Source organism: Stegodyphus dumicola, chromosome X1 (genome assembly GCF_044657685.1).
Source record: "Stegodyphus dumicola isolate Sdum_Otavi_A_Nest chromosome X1, ASM4465768v1".
NCBI classification, from domain to species: Eukaryota; Metazoa; Arthropoda; class Arachnida; order Araneae; family Eresidae; genus Stegodyphus; species Stegodyphus dumicola.
In genome coordinates, this window is record NC_140780.1 from 204,568,121 (window position 1) to 204,587,882 (window position 19,762).

The 19,762-nt window shown below is 32.0% G+C and overlaps 1 protein-coding gene and 1 long non-coding RNA gene across 2 annotated transcripts in view; one reads left to right on the forward strand and one right to left on the reverse strand.

The window, feature by feature from the left end:
• Positions 1-19,762, forward strand: part of LOC118196999 (uncharacterized) — a 143,818-nt gene that overhangs the window by 80,189 nt on the left and 43,867 nt on the right. Inside the window, exons 18-29 of the mRNA XM_035368469.2 lie at positions 3,356-3,454; positions 3,795-3,839; positions 4,891-4,989; positions 6,622-6,729; positions 8,719-8,772; positions 8,876-8,983; positions 9,129-9,173; positions 9,263-9,316; positions 10,458-10,502; positions 12,671-12,724; positions 13,083-13,244; positions 16,241-16,438. Of these exons, the coding sequence (XP_035224360.2) occupies positions 3,356-3,454; positions 3,795-3,839; positions 4,891-4,989; positions 6,622-6,729; positions 8,719-8,772; positions 8,876-8,983; positions 9,129-9,173; positions 9,263-9,316; positions 10,458-10,502; positions 12,671-12,724; positions 13,083-13,244; positions 16,241-16,438 (1,071 nt within the window). The remainder of the gene's footprint in view (positions 1-3,355; positions 3,455-3,794; positions 3,840-4,890; positions 4,990-6,621; positions 6,730-8,718; positions 8,773-8,875; positions 8,984-9,128; positions 9,174-9,262; positions 9,317-10,457; positions 10,503-12,670; positions 12,725-13,082; positions 13,245-16,240; positions 16,439-19,762) is intronic.
• The window catches only part of LOC118197000 (uncharacterized), a 50,473-nt gene that overhangs the window by 5,342 nt on the left and 25,369 nt on the right, over positions 1-19,762 (reverse strand). The window lies entirely within an intron of this gene.

A 19,762-nucleotide genomic window follows, 5' to 3' on the forward strand; every position in this document is an offset into this window, starting at 1 on the left:
ACTGTATAACGTTTTATAAATCTACCAAATCACTTTACTTTTAATTAATTTAATATTAAAATATACATTGTATTTCTTTTACAAATACAGATTATTTCAATTGAAAGATTCAAGCATGAAAAGCTTGATTACAATCATGATGTAAAGCTACATTGCATACTTTGCATCTATAAACAGTCTGGCTATGGTACTCTTTACAATAAAGTCTTTTGTTATCAACGGACTTTACCATAAAATGTCTACCATCTCCATGCAATGGTTTTTGAATGCTGAATTTACTAGGGCTTCCTGTTGCTGATCTATTTCTGGCTGATTATACACTCTCAATAGGAGTTTGCAAAAGGAATTATGCATTCTCGCGTCTGAAATCTAGAAGAGACTTTATATTTACAGTAGTAATAAGTGATGATATTTAGTAAGTTTAGATACGGTCTCACCTCGTATAATTTATCAGTATTTTCAATTTGACTATTGTCAAATGCAAATTCTGCTTCATATTCCTGTACTGCAAACGTGATATCGATTCTCGTACAACAGGAACAGAAATGTCCTTTTCAAAAGACCAATACATTTTTTCTTGAGGTAAAGAATGATATCCTGTAAGCAATAATATTACAATAAATCTTCTCATATAGGCTTCAGATGCAATAAATTCTGAGTGCTTTTTTTTTCGCTGATATATTTGTCTGTTCAACGAGAAGACAGTAAATGTTTAAACCAAAACGAAAATCGAAAATCTGTGCACTAGTTTCACCTTATATTTTGTCTTTTATAATTTTTTTTCTATCTCTTTCTTCATGTTCTTCCTGAGATATAACTAACAGTTCCTTTTTTATCCACTTCAAGATTTCAGTCATCTGCTTTTTAAACTTTTTAGTATGACTATAACTGCTTTTAGAAGGCTGAAACTTACTTCTTACGTAAATTTCAACTTCCCCAGCTGTATCATTTGGAAAAATATCATTATTTAAAACATTGCCATTCCTTTCTTCTTCGTCACTAGATTCTGCAATTTCTGAGGGAACAACAACAATATCAGTTTCATTCTGGTCATTATTAACATTATCATCATCTGTTTCTTCATCAAAAAATCTTTGAAGAGCTTCTTCTAATGTAAGATACCTCGTTCTAGGCATTTTTAAACAACCAGAACACTGACGTTGCGTCAGCGCAACACTTGTTTTCCCTTCCTTCCAAACACAAATATAAACAACTGACTGATGTAATGTTCTGATAAACGGTGACCTTGACTAAAAATAGATCACTCATAAAGACGGCGATTCTTTCGTTAAATATTTTCAGCAAAAATACCCGGTCGAAATTTTTGCTTAAATTTTGCCTAAAGTATGAGATTAATTATTATAAGCAAAATGATTGTTGAAGGCAAATATTTTTTACAGATATAATCTTCAGAATACTCCCTACACAAAATCATCTGCTGGTATAAAATATCTTAGGTAGTTATATTTATATACGTATTTATTTTGACCGTTGCGTCAACGCAACACCAGCGGTTAATGGGTTAAAATAGATAAATAAAATATTTTGTGATGGAGAATCTATTTTACGACTATCCACATTTTCAAAATACTACCAAATTTTGCAGGAAGTTTGGATTTTGGATTAATAACTTCATATTAATTTTTTCACAGTTATATTCAGGGATTGAGCAAACATTTCTGACTGATATCCTTCTTTCTGAATGCATAGAGTCGGCTGTATTTTCTTAAACCACGAGGAAACATCTCAAAAGATTGGAAAACCTTCCTTGCTAATGAAGCAATTGTAGGAGACTGGGGAAGTAAGAGATTAGATACTGAAAATTTAGTTTCTCATAATGAGGGTAAAATACAGCCCAAATAAGTATTTTATGTACTGAACAATGGGAGAAACTACACCTGCCAATATAAGGATATTTAGGTAATTAGGAAGACTGCGACACAGGAGCGGAGAAATGCTTTGAAAATAAATAATTTTATGAGAAAGTCTAAAACGATAAAAGTCTGTTGCGAAATTCGTATTTTTATTACATTATTATTTTATTTTTGTATTATAATCATTCGTATCAAAATATAACTACAAAAATGCTAATTTTTATTGTTTAAACTTTGCCTGTATTAGTTGTAATTGATTCATCATAAAATATATATTATTGTGTATTTTTCTTTATTGCGATGCAAAATTAAATATATTAAGACATAAAAAGAAATTTAAAGACGTAGTATATTATGCAATTTGCAGAATTTTGTACACCCTGATTCTTAATGCGAAAGGGAAACGGCTTTACTGTTCATATGAGTAGCATCGTTCCACACTACGTAGTGTTATCGGTGTTCTACTGTACCTGAATCACTTACAGCTGAAGTTTCTGTATATAAATTAATTGAATAGTACTTGTTTTTATCGAAAAAAATCATATTTCTTAACAATATTTTTATTTATGCGTTAGAAGGCTAAACAAGTACAAATTAAAGTTTTACAGAGTCTTTGTTAATTTTTATAAAAATGAACTAGATACCTAGTTATTCTTTCCCCCTTCTTCGGCAACTTACTTAAAATGTTACTTCAATACTTTTCAATGAATTCCACTTTTTATGGAGGCCACCAGCGGCCGATCGGTAAAGTCGCTGAAACACTGGTAGTCTCGTCTAGGGTTCAAGTCCTGGCGAATGGGCTGGCTGCATGGGCGTTTTCGTGGTCTTCCCCATGTGTAACGTGTATATGAGCCAGTTTCCATTAGAAAGCCCTCCACCAAGACGTTCCTCCCTTTAGGCAGATAGCCCTCGCGTGCTTTGCAATGATTAAACAAACCAAACAATGTTTTATGCATTTTTGCAGAAAATAGATCCGTAATTCGTAACAATCCCATAACTAGCGTTTCTACAGGTATTCAGTTTTTCTTGTTACCTCTAGTGATTTCACCTAGGTCCATTTTATTTTCAAGGAAAGCCAGAAATCAGCTGGAACCAGAACAGAATAAATTGGAGTTTGAAACGTATCGATGCCCAAGGTTGCAATGGATACGATCATTAAGTGTTAAATGAATCAATGCTGCGAAATAATACATTCGACATTGCAATTATTTCGAAAACGTTGACTTACTAAGCTTGCTAGAGAAAATAACTAATCGCTTAGCTAAATTATTTCTTTGAAATTAAGCCGATTTTCAATCTTCTCATTTAATTCTTGTTAAAAATTTCTTGATACTTTACAAAGAATTATATCTAGATTACTGAAATCTTAACTTTTTATAATTTGTCCATACATATGTCTAATTCAAAATAAAATAACATTTAGAAGAAATTACCAGTATTCTCTTGTCTAATGTTTCCGTGACTTATGTATTGTTTTGTAGGGTGAATCTGGAGCTGTTGGACCTAAAGGTAGTCAGGGTCTTACAGGACCGAGAGGAGAAGCAGGTACACCTGGAATACCTGGAGAACGTGGTCAGACTGTAAGTATCCTTACGCAGTTAACTTTTCTTCATAATTCTTCAACTATGCTTCTCTTATATTGTGTTTTGCATTTAAAAACAATAGAAATTGTGTTCCAGTTTGAATGCTTACTAAGTTATTCGTGAATTAAGTGATATTACTCTCTTTGCTTTACCATGGTTTTAATATTATTAAATTAAGTTCCATAAAACAATTTCTGTAACAAATGTACTGTGTATGTACTTCTTTACAGGTGTGATTCATATTGAAACTTTTCTCTGTGCGTTTATTTGATGTCATGTGAAACTTAATTTTTGTCTGCTTTATAATCATACCTAATACTAAATTTTCGACTTACAGGGACCTCCAGGAAAAGATGGAATACCTGGTGAAAGGGGAAGCATTGTAAGCATTATTTAATTTTAAAGCATTACAAGATTTATATGAAAACTGCTTCTAAGTTTAATATATTTGATTAACAATTAACTTCTAAAACTGAAATTTTAGAAACCTAATAGCTTAATTAAATATTTTCCATAAGCCTCAATACAGCGATCGTACACTTAAAATTAGATTCTAATGGTTTATTTATTGCTTTGTTAAACAAAAAAGATGCTTAACTATCAACTGATGTCTTTATGTATATCAGAAGTTTTCTGAAAACTACAGAAAGATACATTAGTCATATTTATGCGTGAGAACTGTGTGAGAAATTTAAAAATTCTATATTTAAACTAATGCAATTCGTCACACATCAAATTTCGAACTGTATGTATTCTCGATGATTATGCTCCTCAATTTTGTTACCAGCATATTTCTTCCTATAATCATCATTCTCTGTAATGTCATGAATATGATATCATATCCCACATGTAAGGTGAATACGAGCCGGTTTTTTTTAGAAATCCTCCACTCTAGTTTCCCTACACAGCATTCTTTCTAAGACAGCCCAGGCATGTTGTGCCATAATTTATTAGCTAATCACCCTCACATGTGTTTTCCTTTGTGGACTAATAAATTCTTTTAGCTTGTTGGGATCCCACTTTTAAATGTCTAAGCATCTTTCATAAGCATCTTTTGACTTCAATTGACCCTGCTGAAGTTAATATATTACATAATTCAGAATCTATATAGTGAAACTTTCTATATATTGAATATTTCTGCATGTTAAGTTCCAATATGAAATTTTGTATTTCTTCTGAGGTGAAATTTAAAATTTTGCCGTTATTTCTCAAAACTGAACTGTTCTGACATTATTAGATTATGTAGTTTATATCACATCATTCGTCATATATTCGAACCTATTAGTTTAGTGATAAATATAATATCAAAACTAGAAATAGATTTATCTTTTTTTTTAATTTTAGTTAAAATATTTTACTATAAACTGATGTTTTTTCTTCAATTAATGCTTTTGTATTTATGTTGCCTAAGACTTAATGATTATCATATACAGGGTGATAGAGGACCTAGTGGTGCTCCTGGATTTCCTGGGGCTGTTGGACCTCCAGGTCTTGTTGGCGCTCAAGGCGTTCCTGGGCCAAAAGGCTCTCAAGTATGTAAACCATTTCATAAAAATCATTCCCTGTCATAATATAATTTATTTAAATATATATATATATATATAATATAGTAACCTTATATATATATGTGTGTTTTCATAAATAAATAATTATTTTATTAATTTTGGTTTCAATTATGAGTTGTAAAAACTAAATTCACTTTTATAAAAGAAGATTTTTTACACTTTTTTACTATTACTTTATTAAAAATATTTATAATCTACCACTTTATTTGTAACTACATCAACCACTTTCTTTATAAAAAGTCAATTATGAGTTGTAAGAACTACATTCGTTTTTAATAAAAGAAGATTTTTTACACTTTTTTACTATTACTTTATTAAAAATATTTAAAATCTACCACTACCACTTTCTTTATAACTACATTGACCACCTCCTTTATAAAAAAGTCTATTATGAGTGAAATATTACATAACGTGCTTAATTTTAATTAGTGACATTTTAAAAATAGTTATTAATTAGGGCCTGCTAATCTTATGTGAGTCGAAGCCACCTGTTAGATTTCATAAATTTCAAGACCCGCATTTCATTTCTCTCAGTGTAACTGTACAGTTAAATCACGTTTAAAATATCAACAAATTTTTGTACAGAAAGAAACAAAATTCCAATAAATTATCAAGAATTTCGCATTTTAAAATATGGTGAGTGTTTGTAAACATAAGTAAATAAGTTTTCTTGTTCATGCTTTGTTTTCAAAGAAAAAATAAAGCACTTCGATATACAAAGTAAAGCTTTTCTACGATCTGCAGAAATTTCTTTTATCAGTTTCCAGATGGAAGAATTAGCATTTACTTCTAATTAAAACTGAGGACTTATTTTCATTAGAAAGAAATTGAAATGTAAAGAAAGCGTAATGTTTTCTACAAAGATAGAAAACACTTTTCACTCTAATGAAGGAAGTAATCTAAACATAAAAATCAGTGTTTTCTCTTTTTTAAATTTTAGCCCATATACTCTTCTCTGTTAAGAAGAAAATTATGCATGGCGAAACACAGTACAGTGCTTTAAAATTTCGATTGAGAACAGAAATTATTTTTCAATAAATAGCCAGCCCTATTATCAGGTTTTTGCCTAGAAGGTTTAGATTCTCATGCACAGTTAATGAGGAAATCAGTATAGGGAGATTATGCCTTAAATCATTTAATCAGTTCATTACGCACGAAAAGTACCCATTTTTCTGAATATAAGTTTCAACTATGTATAGTCTTAATGTCGTGCGGTAAAAATCGATGTTAGTTAATGCAGCGTGTTATTGATAGGTTTTTCTTCTGTGGTGTGCCGATAGCCACTGCCTGTTTTAAAACATTACTTTGCTGTTAGTGCGAGGAATGGAACTTTTTGTCTTTTGTTTATTACTTTGGCAATTAGCAAAAGTGCGCGTTTTGAATTTTTTAAATTGTTACACTCACATGTGATGTAATTAAAAATTAATTATTTTTGGTAATAAAGCGTTTCGTGGCAGCTATTTAATATTACAATTATATTCAAAAATAAAATTGCTGCCTGTTATAGTGCGAGATTTATTTAACGGACCCCAAAACCACTATTTATCTATCCTTCGTTTATATTATTTTACTATTTTAAAATTAAATTTCACTTCTTAGGGTAATCGAGGAGAACCTGGTGTTAGAGGAGAAAGTGGTCGCAAAGGAGAACAAGGAACTGTTGGACCTAGAGGTTTGCCTGGAATTCCTGGAAGTCAAGGAAAAAGGGTTTGTATAATTCACAATCGTTTTCTTTTTTAAAAGAAAATGTTAACAACAGTTGAAAACAATTAGCTCTAGTTCTAAATATTGTGCTAGTTTTAGAATACTTCAGTTAGTGTATTATCACGACACTTATGTATTACTTCATCCACCTTAGTAAAAGTCGCCAACTAGTCTAGTAATGCCACACCAACTCTTAGCTCAGTTTCATTTGCACGTTTATTAGATAGTTTTTGTTTTATTCCGTGTTCTGCCTTAGTTGCTAATTTTTTTAGCAGGAGTGTATTTCCGCTTTGTATTCTAATTGTATGATTATAGTATAAGGTATTTCTCCCGCTTTCTAACGTGCTTTCGTGGTGTAACGGTAGCACGCTGGGCCGGTATTCCAGAGCAGTGCTCCGCAACCGGTGTGCCATGAGTAGGATATAGATGTGCCGCAATCAAATACATGTATTTGACATTTTGCAATTTTTTATCATGTATTTAATACACAATGACAATTTTTTTTCCTTAATAATGTCTATTTTAAATGTTTTTATATATTTCACTGTTGTGTGGTTGTATGTGTGATTGTAAGTGTGTCAGCATTTGCATTTTTCGGCACTTCCTTGATAACTCGGAACTCTTTGGTGTGCCACGAAATTCCAGAAAGATTTTTTGTGCGTCGCAGGTGAGAAAAGGTTGCGGAGCACTGTTCCAGATGTCCATGGTTCGATTGCCGGCGAAGGCGTTTGCATATTTGTCATCTCTCTGCTTCTAATTCACCTAATGACTCTACAATAGTAACCACGCTCGCAGTGACTTAATTTGAAGTGAAAAAAAATGAGTGGAGAGACAATAAGTTTCACTTTCTAGCTACAGTAAATATAAATTTCATTTTACATAAAGCATTCAAGTTGTAAGGTTTTTATTATCTTTCTTGGTAATGAAAGTATGTAGAAATATGAAAACAGTTTTAAAAGGAACAGACATTCTGATGAGCCATATGGTAACCCCGCAACTCATAGAATGATGCTGACCTTTTCGTGCATCGGAAGCATTTTGGATATTGATTCTGGTGACATTGAAGTGTTTGCGACAATGTAAAAAAGGTTGTCGGTTGGAAGATGAGTGAAACCAAACCAAAGGAGTCTCGGTCACGCACCAACCGCCGGGACATTTGTGATTGCGCAAGTGGAACAAACAGGAATGATGTTGAACAAAATAGTCATCATTGCATTTACAAGTATGGTACAATTACTTCTGCAGTCTAAGAAGATGCTGTGAAAACAGTTTCTTATGTCATTACCAGAATATTAAAGTAGCCTAAAAAGACTGCAGCTGTTCTCTCCCTTTAAGACACCTCTCATGCTCACTGAATATCTCGTGTTCAAAATTTTCTTCGTGATAATTAGTTTGAAATATTTTTCCATAATTTATATTCATTTGACTTATTATTTTGGCTTTTTCCATCGCCCTCCGTGGACACTTTCCGTGGCAGGAAATTTTCAAGTCATTAAACTCTTGCATCAGCAATTTTCCAGGGGATGGGAAACATATCCCTAAAGAATCGTTTCCTGCAGCCATGCAGTCAAGGTACCATCTTTAAGAAACATGTACTTGTCTATAGATTTATTACGTTGAGAGATTACAGCAATTTTCTGATCTGAATTCATTTAAAAAATAGTTAGGCTCTTATTTCTTGTGAAATTTTATAAATAGAACCTCTTGTCTTTAATTCACTTTGAACAGAATGAGTTCGTAGTTTCATTTTCTGTTAAAATTAGAAATTGGGGGAGGGGGCACTTAACTTACTTGTTTATGTGTTACCAAGTTTTGAAATAAATGTGCTCTATATAAGCTGTAAGATGTTTTGACTAAAGATATTTTTTCATATTTTTTAATATAAAAATGCAAGCTTTATCAATAATGCTTATAAAAAGGATTTTAAATTTTATCCTTATTAATTGTTGCTAAAACTAGTAATACTAATGTGTATTTTTTTTTCTTTAATAGGGAAAGAGTGGCCCTCCTGGTCCCGCTGGTCCTCCAGGATCACCTGGTGAACGAGTATGACTAACATACTTTAATAATATTGTCACATCTATTGTCAATAATTTTGATAAAATGATGTAGTTATTGAAGTGGTGTTTAAATATTTTTGTGTAAATAGGGACCCGCTGGCTTAAGAGGATTACCTGGAGCTGAAGGTGCACCTGGTATGAAAGGTATTCCTGGTGATCGTGGATTGGAAGGACCCATTGGTCCAAAAGGTCCTCAGGTAACTATGATAATGTGGAAGCAATCTGATGTTTGTTATCAAACCTAAAAGCATGCTTTTGTTTTTCTTTCTGGCGGTTAAGTTAATATAAAGTCACCTGTTTGTGAATTTATTCATTAAATTTACATGTGTATGTTAATCTTAGGGTGATGTTGGACGCCAAGGTCCTCCTGGCCTTCAAGGTTTGAGGGTAAGTTTTCCTTTCTTTCTCTTTTTTAATCATATTTCTTCTCTTTAGCTATTAGCCTTTTGTTTTTAATTTTATATTATCCTATTTAGGGCCCTCCTGGATCAGCTGGTTCTCCAGGAAAGGATGGATCTCCAGGCGAAAGGGTAATTTTATTGTATTCTAATTTTTAGAATATAATTACGTAAGCAATGAACTCATTTTAAAAATATAAATATACGCGTTTTGAAGATAAATTTTTGCAGGCGAGTAATTAACTTGCAGATGCTTTTTAGAACATATTTAACAAAGGCTTGCTGTCGTTCTTTTTCAGTTTTCCTAATGTTGCAGTTTAGCTTGCCGTCATAAGTTTTTGTTAATCGGGATTTCATCAAGAACGCTTAGTGAGGGCGAGGCAAGGTTTAGACTAGGCTTGTTAATTCTGTACTGTAAGTTTGATTCAAGTTAAACGTGTATATGTTGTACCCACAAGTCAGCGGAGGTTTGTTTACGTTAAATTTTCAGCTTGTAGAACTGTCCGGTTCGACGAGTAAATAAACAGCTTTATTTTACATTTTTACTTTATGAACGTAGTTAACAGTCAGACGGAACGAAAGGCCCATTACAGTTACTTTGGGTGATTTGGTATTTTAAAGTTAATAATGTAACCGTGAAAGCTTAAGTTAGAATGCGGGGGGAAGCGAAACTTGAGAATCGGAGATGCTTTTTAAGTTGTTTAAATGTATCGGCAAAATTATTATTCTGAAAATTAAGTTTTATTTAATTGTGTTAATAAATATTTATTAAATGTTTTATTAAATGCATGTGAGCTGCAATAAATGCAACAACATTTGAACAGTTTAATGGAAAGGATTTAAAAACACAGAATGTTGCTTAATTTTCTATGTTCTGACTAGACGATAATACCGGCCAGATTTATATATTTTCTTATGGTTCCCTATCGTGATACAATATTTTTACCTTAAAGCAGTGCGAAGGATATTTTAAATTTGTTCCCTTTATATATGCGGTGTGGTAATTTTGAATACTAGAGTAATTAATTTTAGAAAATTTTTAGCTATTAATTTTCCTTTTGGCAAGAATTCGAATTATTAATACAAAGGCCTTGTACAGATTTGATTATTTATGAATATAAGCAATGAGGTCTTAAATTAAACTTTTTTGTAGTTTTTTATTCGTTAAATTTTAAGCTGCATTTTGTCATTTACTCAGAATGTAATGAATTTATATTTTCTCTGTAAATAGCATTAGCTGCCTCTACTATTTCTTTTTGTGATCTGTTTTTAGGGTGCTTCTGGGCTAGATGGCAAACAAGGTCCTCCAGGCCCTCAGGTCAGTTGTACTAACATTTTAACATGTGCTTGCTTTCTGTGAATTGTACATGTGTTTTAATAATTATCTGTTTCTTGAAATAACAATATGTTGTAAGAAAGAAAACTAGAATATGTGTAATACGGAATGCCGAAGGAAAAACGAAAATGGAAATTCTGATAGGTATATCTTAATTACTAATTTGTATAAGACAATGAGAATGGAAACCTTATGTAAGTCACATTATAAATAGTTTTTTTCGTGTAATGCGACATCAGAGGAATTTTGTCTACATAATGAGTCTCATTAGCAAATTTTAACACTGGAGTCTTAGGCTGCACATTGATAAATTCTATACATATCTTAATTAATTAATAACTTTATACTAAAGTTCTCAGTTCCTGACTAACTGGCTGGCTGCATGAATATTCCTAATGAGTAAATTGAATACCAATTAGTTTCTTTTAAAAAGTTCTCTATAAAGTTATTCCTCCTAAGGCCGAAAGCGCCACGTGTTTTGCCGTAATCAATAAACCACCCATTTAGCAAAGGTTTAACTATTTAGCAAAGGTTATGTAAGGAATAAAATTATTATTTTAATGAAAGCCTGTTATATCCTATAACAGTTTCATTTTTCTTCTTATGTAGTTTTTATGAAGGGTTAATAGAGCATGCAAAGTTCAGAGCCATTAGAATAAGGTACTGCTTTTTTGCCTCTTAAATAGATGTGAGATTGATTTTCTCAAATTTTTGTTGAAACTTTACATTGTAAAGTTGTTCTATTTTGTCTGTTCAGATTTTTCTGACCAACATCCCTCTGTTTATTGACTAATATTTATCCAGAAGATACACAAATTTAGCTGGCATGAAGACAGTTAGCTCAATTAAGCTTGGAATAGCTAGTGCAAGTGTGATTTTGCCTCGCTGGGCGATTATATTGAACGTTATATTATTGCCTGATCAAGGACAGAGCCATCACAAGCTGATAGAAGTTTCTGGAGTCTTAATCATATTGGATTAAACTGTCATTAAATTATACATATAATTAATCAAGTAGCCTTCATTGCAGATTCTGTTTTGAAAATATTGAATCAGAACATTTTTTAAATTCAGTGATACATTAATTTAGAAGTCAAATAACAAAAATCAGCATTATGTTTGAAAATTTTTAAAGGACTAGTTTCGATGGTTTTACATGGAGCTCTGGCTGTTGGTTAAGGCTTCATCACAGTATGTTGATTTTTGAGTATAGCTATATCTGCATTATAAATTAACAGTAGCTCAGCCAAAACTGATATTTTTTATTTTGTTAGCAATTTTTCAATAAGGGATTTTATTTAGAAAAGCAGTCAAATAACTCTTAAGATTAAAAATATTATTAATGATTTGCTTAGCCAACTATATAAAGTACATTTCATTTTTATATAAGTGCATTTCCATTTTTATATAAGTGCTCATGGAATGTAGCCCGCTTAACCCAGTGAATAAAAACGAACTGATCGATGGACAATAGCCGATTTAGAACGGCAAGTGCATTGCAGTTAAATTTATATATAAGTTGGGTTCGATCGTAATAAATTTAACTTTTTACTCCTTTCGTGGAGATGTGGAAAACAATTATAAATTATAGCCGTGTAGTAAAATGTATAGGCAAGTTGCGATTAAATAGAACAACTAATTTGGAAGTTATCGTTGTTTTGTATGTTAGGTCTGGATAATGTACTTCTGAGTTGCAACTACAAGTGATATATTTGTACATTTCTATATTAAATCTGTTTAAATTTCTTAATGCTTCATGTATTTATTATGGAAATGCTTAGTTTCGGCAGCCTAAAGATTAAGCAGATTTAATCAGGCTTAGAGACACAATTTGACAATCAAATTGTAAAATTAATTGTTTCTAATCATATGCTGCACAGATATTCTGTTAAGAAAAAGAGACATATGCAGTAGCTGATTGCTAAGCATTGCTTTCAAATGTGCAAGGCCCAATTAATTTAATATGAAACACGATAATTAATGCCTACTGTTGGGTACATATGTTCTCCAATGTGTGATTTGTATTGTGACAGGCAATTTGTTTTATTTATTACAAAATCTTTGATGTTAACGTCAAAGATTTAGTGCAGCATTTTATTTACTGCATTGTATTAATTTTTAGCTTGGCTATATTTTAATGTGTTTTGCAGGGTACACAAGGACTACCTGGTTTAGTTGGTTTGCCTGGTACAAAAGGAGAAAAGGTAATTCTTTTTTGAAAATGCTGAATTTTGTTTTTTAAGAACTTCTCTTAAATATTTTATACTTGTAAAAACATTTCCCACCATATGAAAAATGTGAGACCCTTTATTTTAGCTGGCAGGCATATTTAGATTGTTTATTTTTGAATAATTTTGTATTTAAATTACTCAAATACGAATATATAAATACGAAATACAAAATTACTCAAATTATAAAGTTACTTAATGTAAAGTAATATTTATATTTGAAGGTGTCCTTTAATGTCCGTTAAGGTTATTGTCGCTCACATTTTTATAAGGCGCGTCTGTACATAAATTATAATAAATTGTAAATAAATAAATAAATTATGGTGATTTTCAGGGTGAACGAGGGACTGATGGTTTGCCTGGTATACCTGGGCCTCAAGGACGAAGAGGAGATTCCGGAAAAGATGGATTACCTGGTTTACAAGGAGAGCGAGGTCCGGCTGGTCAACCAGGAGCTAAAGGAGCTCCGGGATCACCGGGTTCCAGGGGCTTTCAAGTAAAATTGTCTTATTTTTAAAAATTTTCTTTGCATCATTATCCCAGATTTGTGCGTCTTTAGTGATAATTAAATTTTGATATGCACTATTGACTGGTGAATAACTGGGCAAAGTTAACTGTTAACTGTTCATTGGTATATAATCTGACATGTAATGTTTATTGAGAACAGATAAATAGCCTTGATTTGTTTGGATGAGGTTGTAAATTGTATATGAATAAGTCATCCTGTTTTTTAATTTCTAAATCAGCAATCATACGATATTTTTTAAGAATAAATTAATCCAGCTTATGCATAGAAATGGAGTATACATTTTTAATGCAATAGTTTTGTACATAATGCTTATTAAAATGTATTAAAAATTTCAATTATTTCTTGATCAAGACTCACAGTTAAAAATTTCTAACTTCCATTAGCTTAATATTCTTGCTTTCAAAATAAATGAGTTGCTATACTGTTTTTATGCTCATATATTCATAACTATACATGAGTTGTGAGGAAAGATTTAACTTCTTTTGCTTCTTCTGCATGTTTTGAGTAGGACAAGTGAGAAAAGCTGTGCAAGCAATAACTTTTAGATATATCTTTATAAGAAAGTGTTATACTATGAAACAGAATAATTGCAAATGTGTGAAATAGTATAACACTCCTATTTATTTCATATTTACTTTATTATTAATCACTTAGCATTTTTAATTTTATACTAAAGCTTTCGAATTTATAATAATGTTCTGTGATAATGTACCTCTTTATTTCTTTGTTTACACACTAACTTGTGAGCTCTAACCGGTAAGGCCGGGTATATAATATGCATCATTTCGATTCTAAGCATAAAAAAGGTACTTCCATATTTTTCATTTCAAAATATTCTTCCGTAGCTTAGCAAATGTAAGCTTTATAATTTATTCTTTTTTGTACGTTGATGTGATTTTAAAAAGGACATAGCATATGAGAACAACATTTTTAATTGCATTCAGTTCTGAATTCATCACTTATTTTCAAATAATGTAAATGAAAGAAATTTTTTAATCCTTTTTCGTAGAGTTCCTTTGATCTTTGATTTCTGTCATCAGAAATGAATAATTGAAGCATATGCTTTATTCTTACTCAGTCAGTTACAACTCTTTTATTGCATGCAACTTAAATACACATCATTTTGCAATGAATCACCGTATTTTTGCTATCACTTAGCTACAGAAAGCTATGACTTATTGCAGTAGTAGCAGGGCTGGATAACCTCCTTCACTCTCGTCGTACGTTGACAATTTTATGCGTTTGTAGCATCCTTAATAGTCTGAAATACGTTATTATTTTCAAAAAAGTGTCATGTAAAATGCCCCTAACCCGTATGACCTCCAGCTTCAGTCGTCCATAAAGTAGCAATCTCATACGTGTTTAGAAGTGTATCTCATCTGTTTGGAAGGATTTTGACTAACAGCACTCCTCAAAATAGCTCTAACCAAATATCTTCACATCATTGTCGTATTTATTTTCTTCAACGGACATTTTTTACCTATATTTAAAAAATCACTGCGTTTCTTGGTACCTAAACTGTGAGTTTATTTGATCATTATCGCATGCTTATTAATTGCCTTAAAACATTTACTTTAAGTCTCCGAGTGAACTGTTAGCGGTAATTGTTTCGCTTTAATAACAGCCTGAAATTTGTCGCAAAACGTATTGTGAAAAGTCACTATATAAAGCATTAACGTATTCATTTGTAGTTTATTAACTCATGGTTAAATCTCTTAGAGTTAAGCATTGTCATACACAGAGCCGATCCTAGCGGGGGGAGGGCAAGATGATGCGCATCACGTGGGTGGCCATATTTAAGGGCGGCTATATGATTATCAGGCATATTATATTTCTGTGAAAAAGAGTGGCAAAATTTTATTTGCACGTGGGCAGCCGACGGTCAAGGATCGGCACTGATCATATTATATCTAATTATTCCTTTCTAACTAAATATCTTACCTCCTTTCCGGAGATTATGTGCGCCGAACACGAGTATCTTTGAAAAAGCAAATTATTTTCATGCCTTCTACATTAAATTCTGTGTATTTGCAAATATTTGAAAATTCATCTCTTTGTATCACTTCAGTACTTTTTTTTAATTATCTATAAATACTATTACTATTCATTTTTTAAACTCTCCAAGATTGATCCCAACGCTTGAAAATATATACAATGAACAACTGGAGTACATATTACACTAATGATAATTTATTTCACCACGGGTCGACTGTTCAAAAGAATACTCATTTAAAATTTTTTGCGTAAGTTGTTTGTAAATTGAAAATGCTTTCTCTTCCTATTTCCTTAATCAAGTTAACTGCACTGCTGTGCATTGTAGTTGTTAGGTAAGCTTATTCAATGGAAAATTCTTGATAATTTAACTGTGCCATTAACAAAAAAGGTTGGGAATTATTGCCCTAGCATATTTAATGAGAAGATATAACTTTCAGTATCTTTAAATGTTTTAAAAACTGTACTGATGTAGTTTAGTCATTTGAATTAATTAATTAATAAAGGTCGATTATAACTGGTACTCACGATTCTGGGCAAAAATCATAATAATATTTTTTTGTGAAGAATCACTTTAATGCGTAGAAATAATGGTTGGAATAGTAATTTTTAAAGTTAGTTTAATTCTTAAAATTAATCATGTATTTCTGTATTCAAGTACTCATTCTTTATAAGGTAATATTTTTCTTTGACTGCAATAAAATTTTGTTTTATGCTTTACAAAAACAAAATCATTAATTTTATTATAGGCTGAATTTATATATTGTAGTATTAAAATAAATACCTGTGCTTGCAAAACTTATATTTTTGTATAAACTTTCAATATTTGAATCTCTTCAATTTTCTTTATTTTGTGTTACTAGCTGGATCAAAATCTTTTTATATTTTGCGTAACGGCTTCTATGTTTTCATTTTTTCCATAGTTATTTGCTGTTTTATTCATTATGTTTTTCATACTTATTTTCATTTAGGGAATACCTGGTTTACCAGGAGCTGCTGGTCAGCCAGGAAAATCGGGATCACCTGGAACACCTGGATCCCCAGGACAAGTTGGTCCTCAAGGTGAACGCGGTGAAAGAGGTTTCCCTGGAGAAAGAGGACCTGCTGGTCTTCCCGGACCTCCTGGATTACGCGGAGAACAAGGGCCATCTGGAAAAGATGGCGCTCTTGTAAGTAAATAATTCTTATAACCACTGGAAAAATGCTTCAAATTAGCTTCACTTTATGATATTTACATTTACTTCTAATATTATATGATTAGACCTTTCCTTTTGTTTCAGAAAAAATACTGAGAAATATTGCATACGGTATATTCGTATTTTAAATATTTTACAAGTTCGTTAAATATTTTACAAGTATAAAATATTTAACAGAAGTTCTTAAGAAACAAAATTCAGCATTTTCAAAAAAGAATTACCTTTTCTCCTTTTGTACCAGGCAAACCAACTAAACCAGGTAGTCCTTGTGTACGGTAAATTCGTAAGTACGGTAATTCGTAAGTACGGTAAATTCGTATACATCACTCAAATAAAGCTTGCTATGAGACAAAGAAATCTTTTCATTTCTCCAGATAACGTGTCAGCATCATTTTGTTACGTAGAAAAAACTTGAAAATTACTTTTTCAACTATTAATTGATTAACAGCAAATATTCAAACTTTCATCTACATAAACGTGACACCTCAAGCTTTAGAATATAACATTTCCAAAATTCTAAAGATTAATTATTAAAAGAAAAGCAAAAATTCAAATAAAAAAAAAAAAAAACTCACTGATTGCGAAACACAAGGGTCCGTAAAAGTATGTCGCCTGCTCGACACAGATGGTTTTCCCGTTCCACATAAAATGGTCCTCAAAACGATCGCTTTGACTGATCATTAAAACCTCGAGACTAATTAGGTAAACTGTAGGAGAAATACTCGTTCTTCCCTTTCTTCGGTGGCATCTTAGCGAGTGAAGCAAGAAATCAGAAGTTCAAGAAATTCGAAGATCGTCCTTACGATGTTCACACATATTAGATATGTTCGTTCTGACTAAGTGGATAACGACAGGCAAACAGTCAAGTGGAGATGACGACAGTCCATAATTTCAGCACTAATCTGCCTTTTCAGCGCGGAAATTCGGAATTATACCTGGAAAAGAAACCACTCCCTTTTTCCATATTTTCAACAGAAAATCTGTATCTCTTTCAACTAAAAACTACTACTTTGATGAACCACAGACTCCCTTCTTGACAGACGTCGGCGAAGTTTTCTTTTCCCTGTCCAGCTGCATATTGGTCATGATTTCATCACGGTGGTTTTTAGTTGAAAGAGACAGATTTTCTGTTGAAAATATAGAAAAAGGGAGTGGCTTCTTTTCCTGTTATAATTCTGAAGGGTTCGCCCTGAAAATGCAGATTAGTGCTGAGTTTATGGACTGCCGTCATCTCCATTTGATTGTTTGCCTGCCGTTATCCACTTATTCAGAACGAACATTTCTAATTTGTGTGAACATCGTAAGGACGATCTTCGAATTTCTTGCACTTTTGATTTCTTGCTTCACTCGCTAAGTTGCCACCGAAGAAAGGGAAGGTATTTCTCCTACAGTTTGAATGATCAGTCAAAGCGATCGTTTCGAGGACCATTTTATGTGGAACGGGAGAACCATCTGTGCCGAGCGGGCGAGATATTTTTACGGACTCTTGTGTTTCGAAATCAGTCAGGGGTTTTTTCCCCTTTATTTGCATTTTTGCTTTTCTTTTAATAATTAATTTTTAGGATTTTATAAATGTTAAATTCTAAAGCTTGAGCTGTCATGTTTATGTAGATGAAAATTTGAATATTTGCTGTTAATCAATTAATAGTTGAAAAAGTAATTTTAAAGTTTTTTTTCTACGTAACAATTTCAAGTAATAAAACACTTTGCTAAACAAATCAGAAGCTACTATTTTTAAGCCGTTATTTCAGAAGTAGCTGTTTGTATGTTGTTATGCTTTCATGCAATCGTATTGTTAACATCATTCTTTTTATTCACCTTCTTGTGTTTTCAGCATTGCCGGACTTCCTAAATGCAGTGCGATTAAACACCTACAACATAGTGTGCATGAAAAAATTATATGTGAAATACCTATACCTTTATAATGGTAGCTATGACACAGCTCATATAATAACAAAATTGCCAGAATATCACAACTTGGACTGAAATAACGTGAGACTAATTGCACATACATCTATTATTATAAATGGTGTTAGTGATGTAAAGAAGTTCGATACACCAGCTCGTGGTCAAGTTAAGAAAATTTAGCTAGAATGTATCCAAGAAATGTGATCGAACAGATGCTACTACTGAGCACTAGTACCTCGTAGCGAGCTCAGTTCCCAGCAACTGAGCATATTGTTTGGATAAGGATTTTGTGTTTCCCCCCCCCCTCGTGCAATGTAGAATATAAATTAGTTTCTTTCAAAACATCATTTACAAAGGTAGACTTTCTATGAAAAATACATACCAAATGATTTTCCTCATTAAATTATCTCAATTTTAGCACCAGATCTGTGATAGCTGTCGCCTCATTTTAGTTGTTTGAGTATAAACATTAACATTTATGTTTCTTTAGAAAGTGCATTTAAGATTTTAAATATATCTCTCTGAGTGCTGACTTCTCTTTCGAGTCATAACGTGTTCTCGATAGATCGGATTTCTGCAGCAGGTGTCTCTTTTGAAGGCTATGTAATACCACACTCATTCGTGCTATATGTGCAAGAAATCCAAAATTTAAAAAATGAATAATGATATTAATACTAATATAACTAATATTACCTAAAACCCAAAGCTTTCTTATGTTTAAATATCTAGTCATCCAGTAAAAATTGCAATCATCTCGAAGATCGGAACTCTTGAGCATGCTAGCCTTCCTATAGCTAAGATGATTGATTTCACCTGAATATTAATTTCCACCTTAAAACAGTTTCATTATAAGCCATATTTACAACTGCGGGTATTCCTTGTTTAACATGTAACCGGATTTCATCGATGGGAATTTTGCTTGTCACAATCGAGTAACACTAGGCAGTACTTTTATCGAGCTGCATCAGTCATCTCTGAAAAAAGAGAAAAAAGAGTCTTTATCGTCACACCAGTGGTGCGAAAATTATGCTCCTGAACCAACGTTAGTTGGTCACGTTGTTCCATCCTTTTGTGTGAAAATTCTTAAGATTAATGTTTATTTGGTTCTAAATATCTTTTTAACATTTACTCTCATGTATCTAAAATTCATTTTTGACCAAGACTATCGAGTTCTAAACGAAATTCGGCATAAAATTTCATATGAAAACTTTCCAGGATAGTAAAAGCAAGTAGCATTGAGGAAGAACTAAAGAACTTTTGCTGCATCGTGCAAATGATTTGTTTAGGCAATGTTAGTCACACTTACTGATTAATTTACTTTACTAGACACTATGTAAAACTTTCACATTAGTAGACTTGGCAAATGGGCGTCAGTCATCCAAATCACTA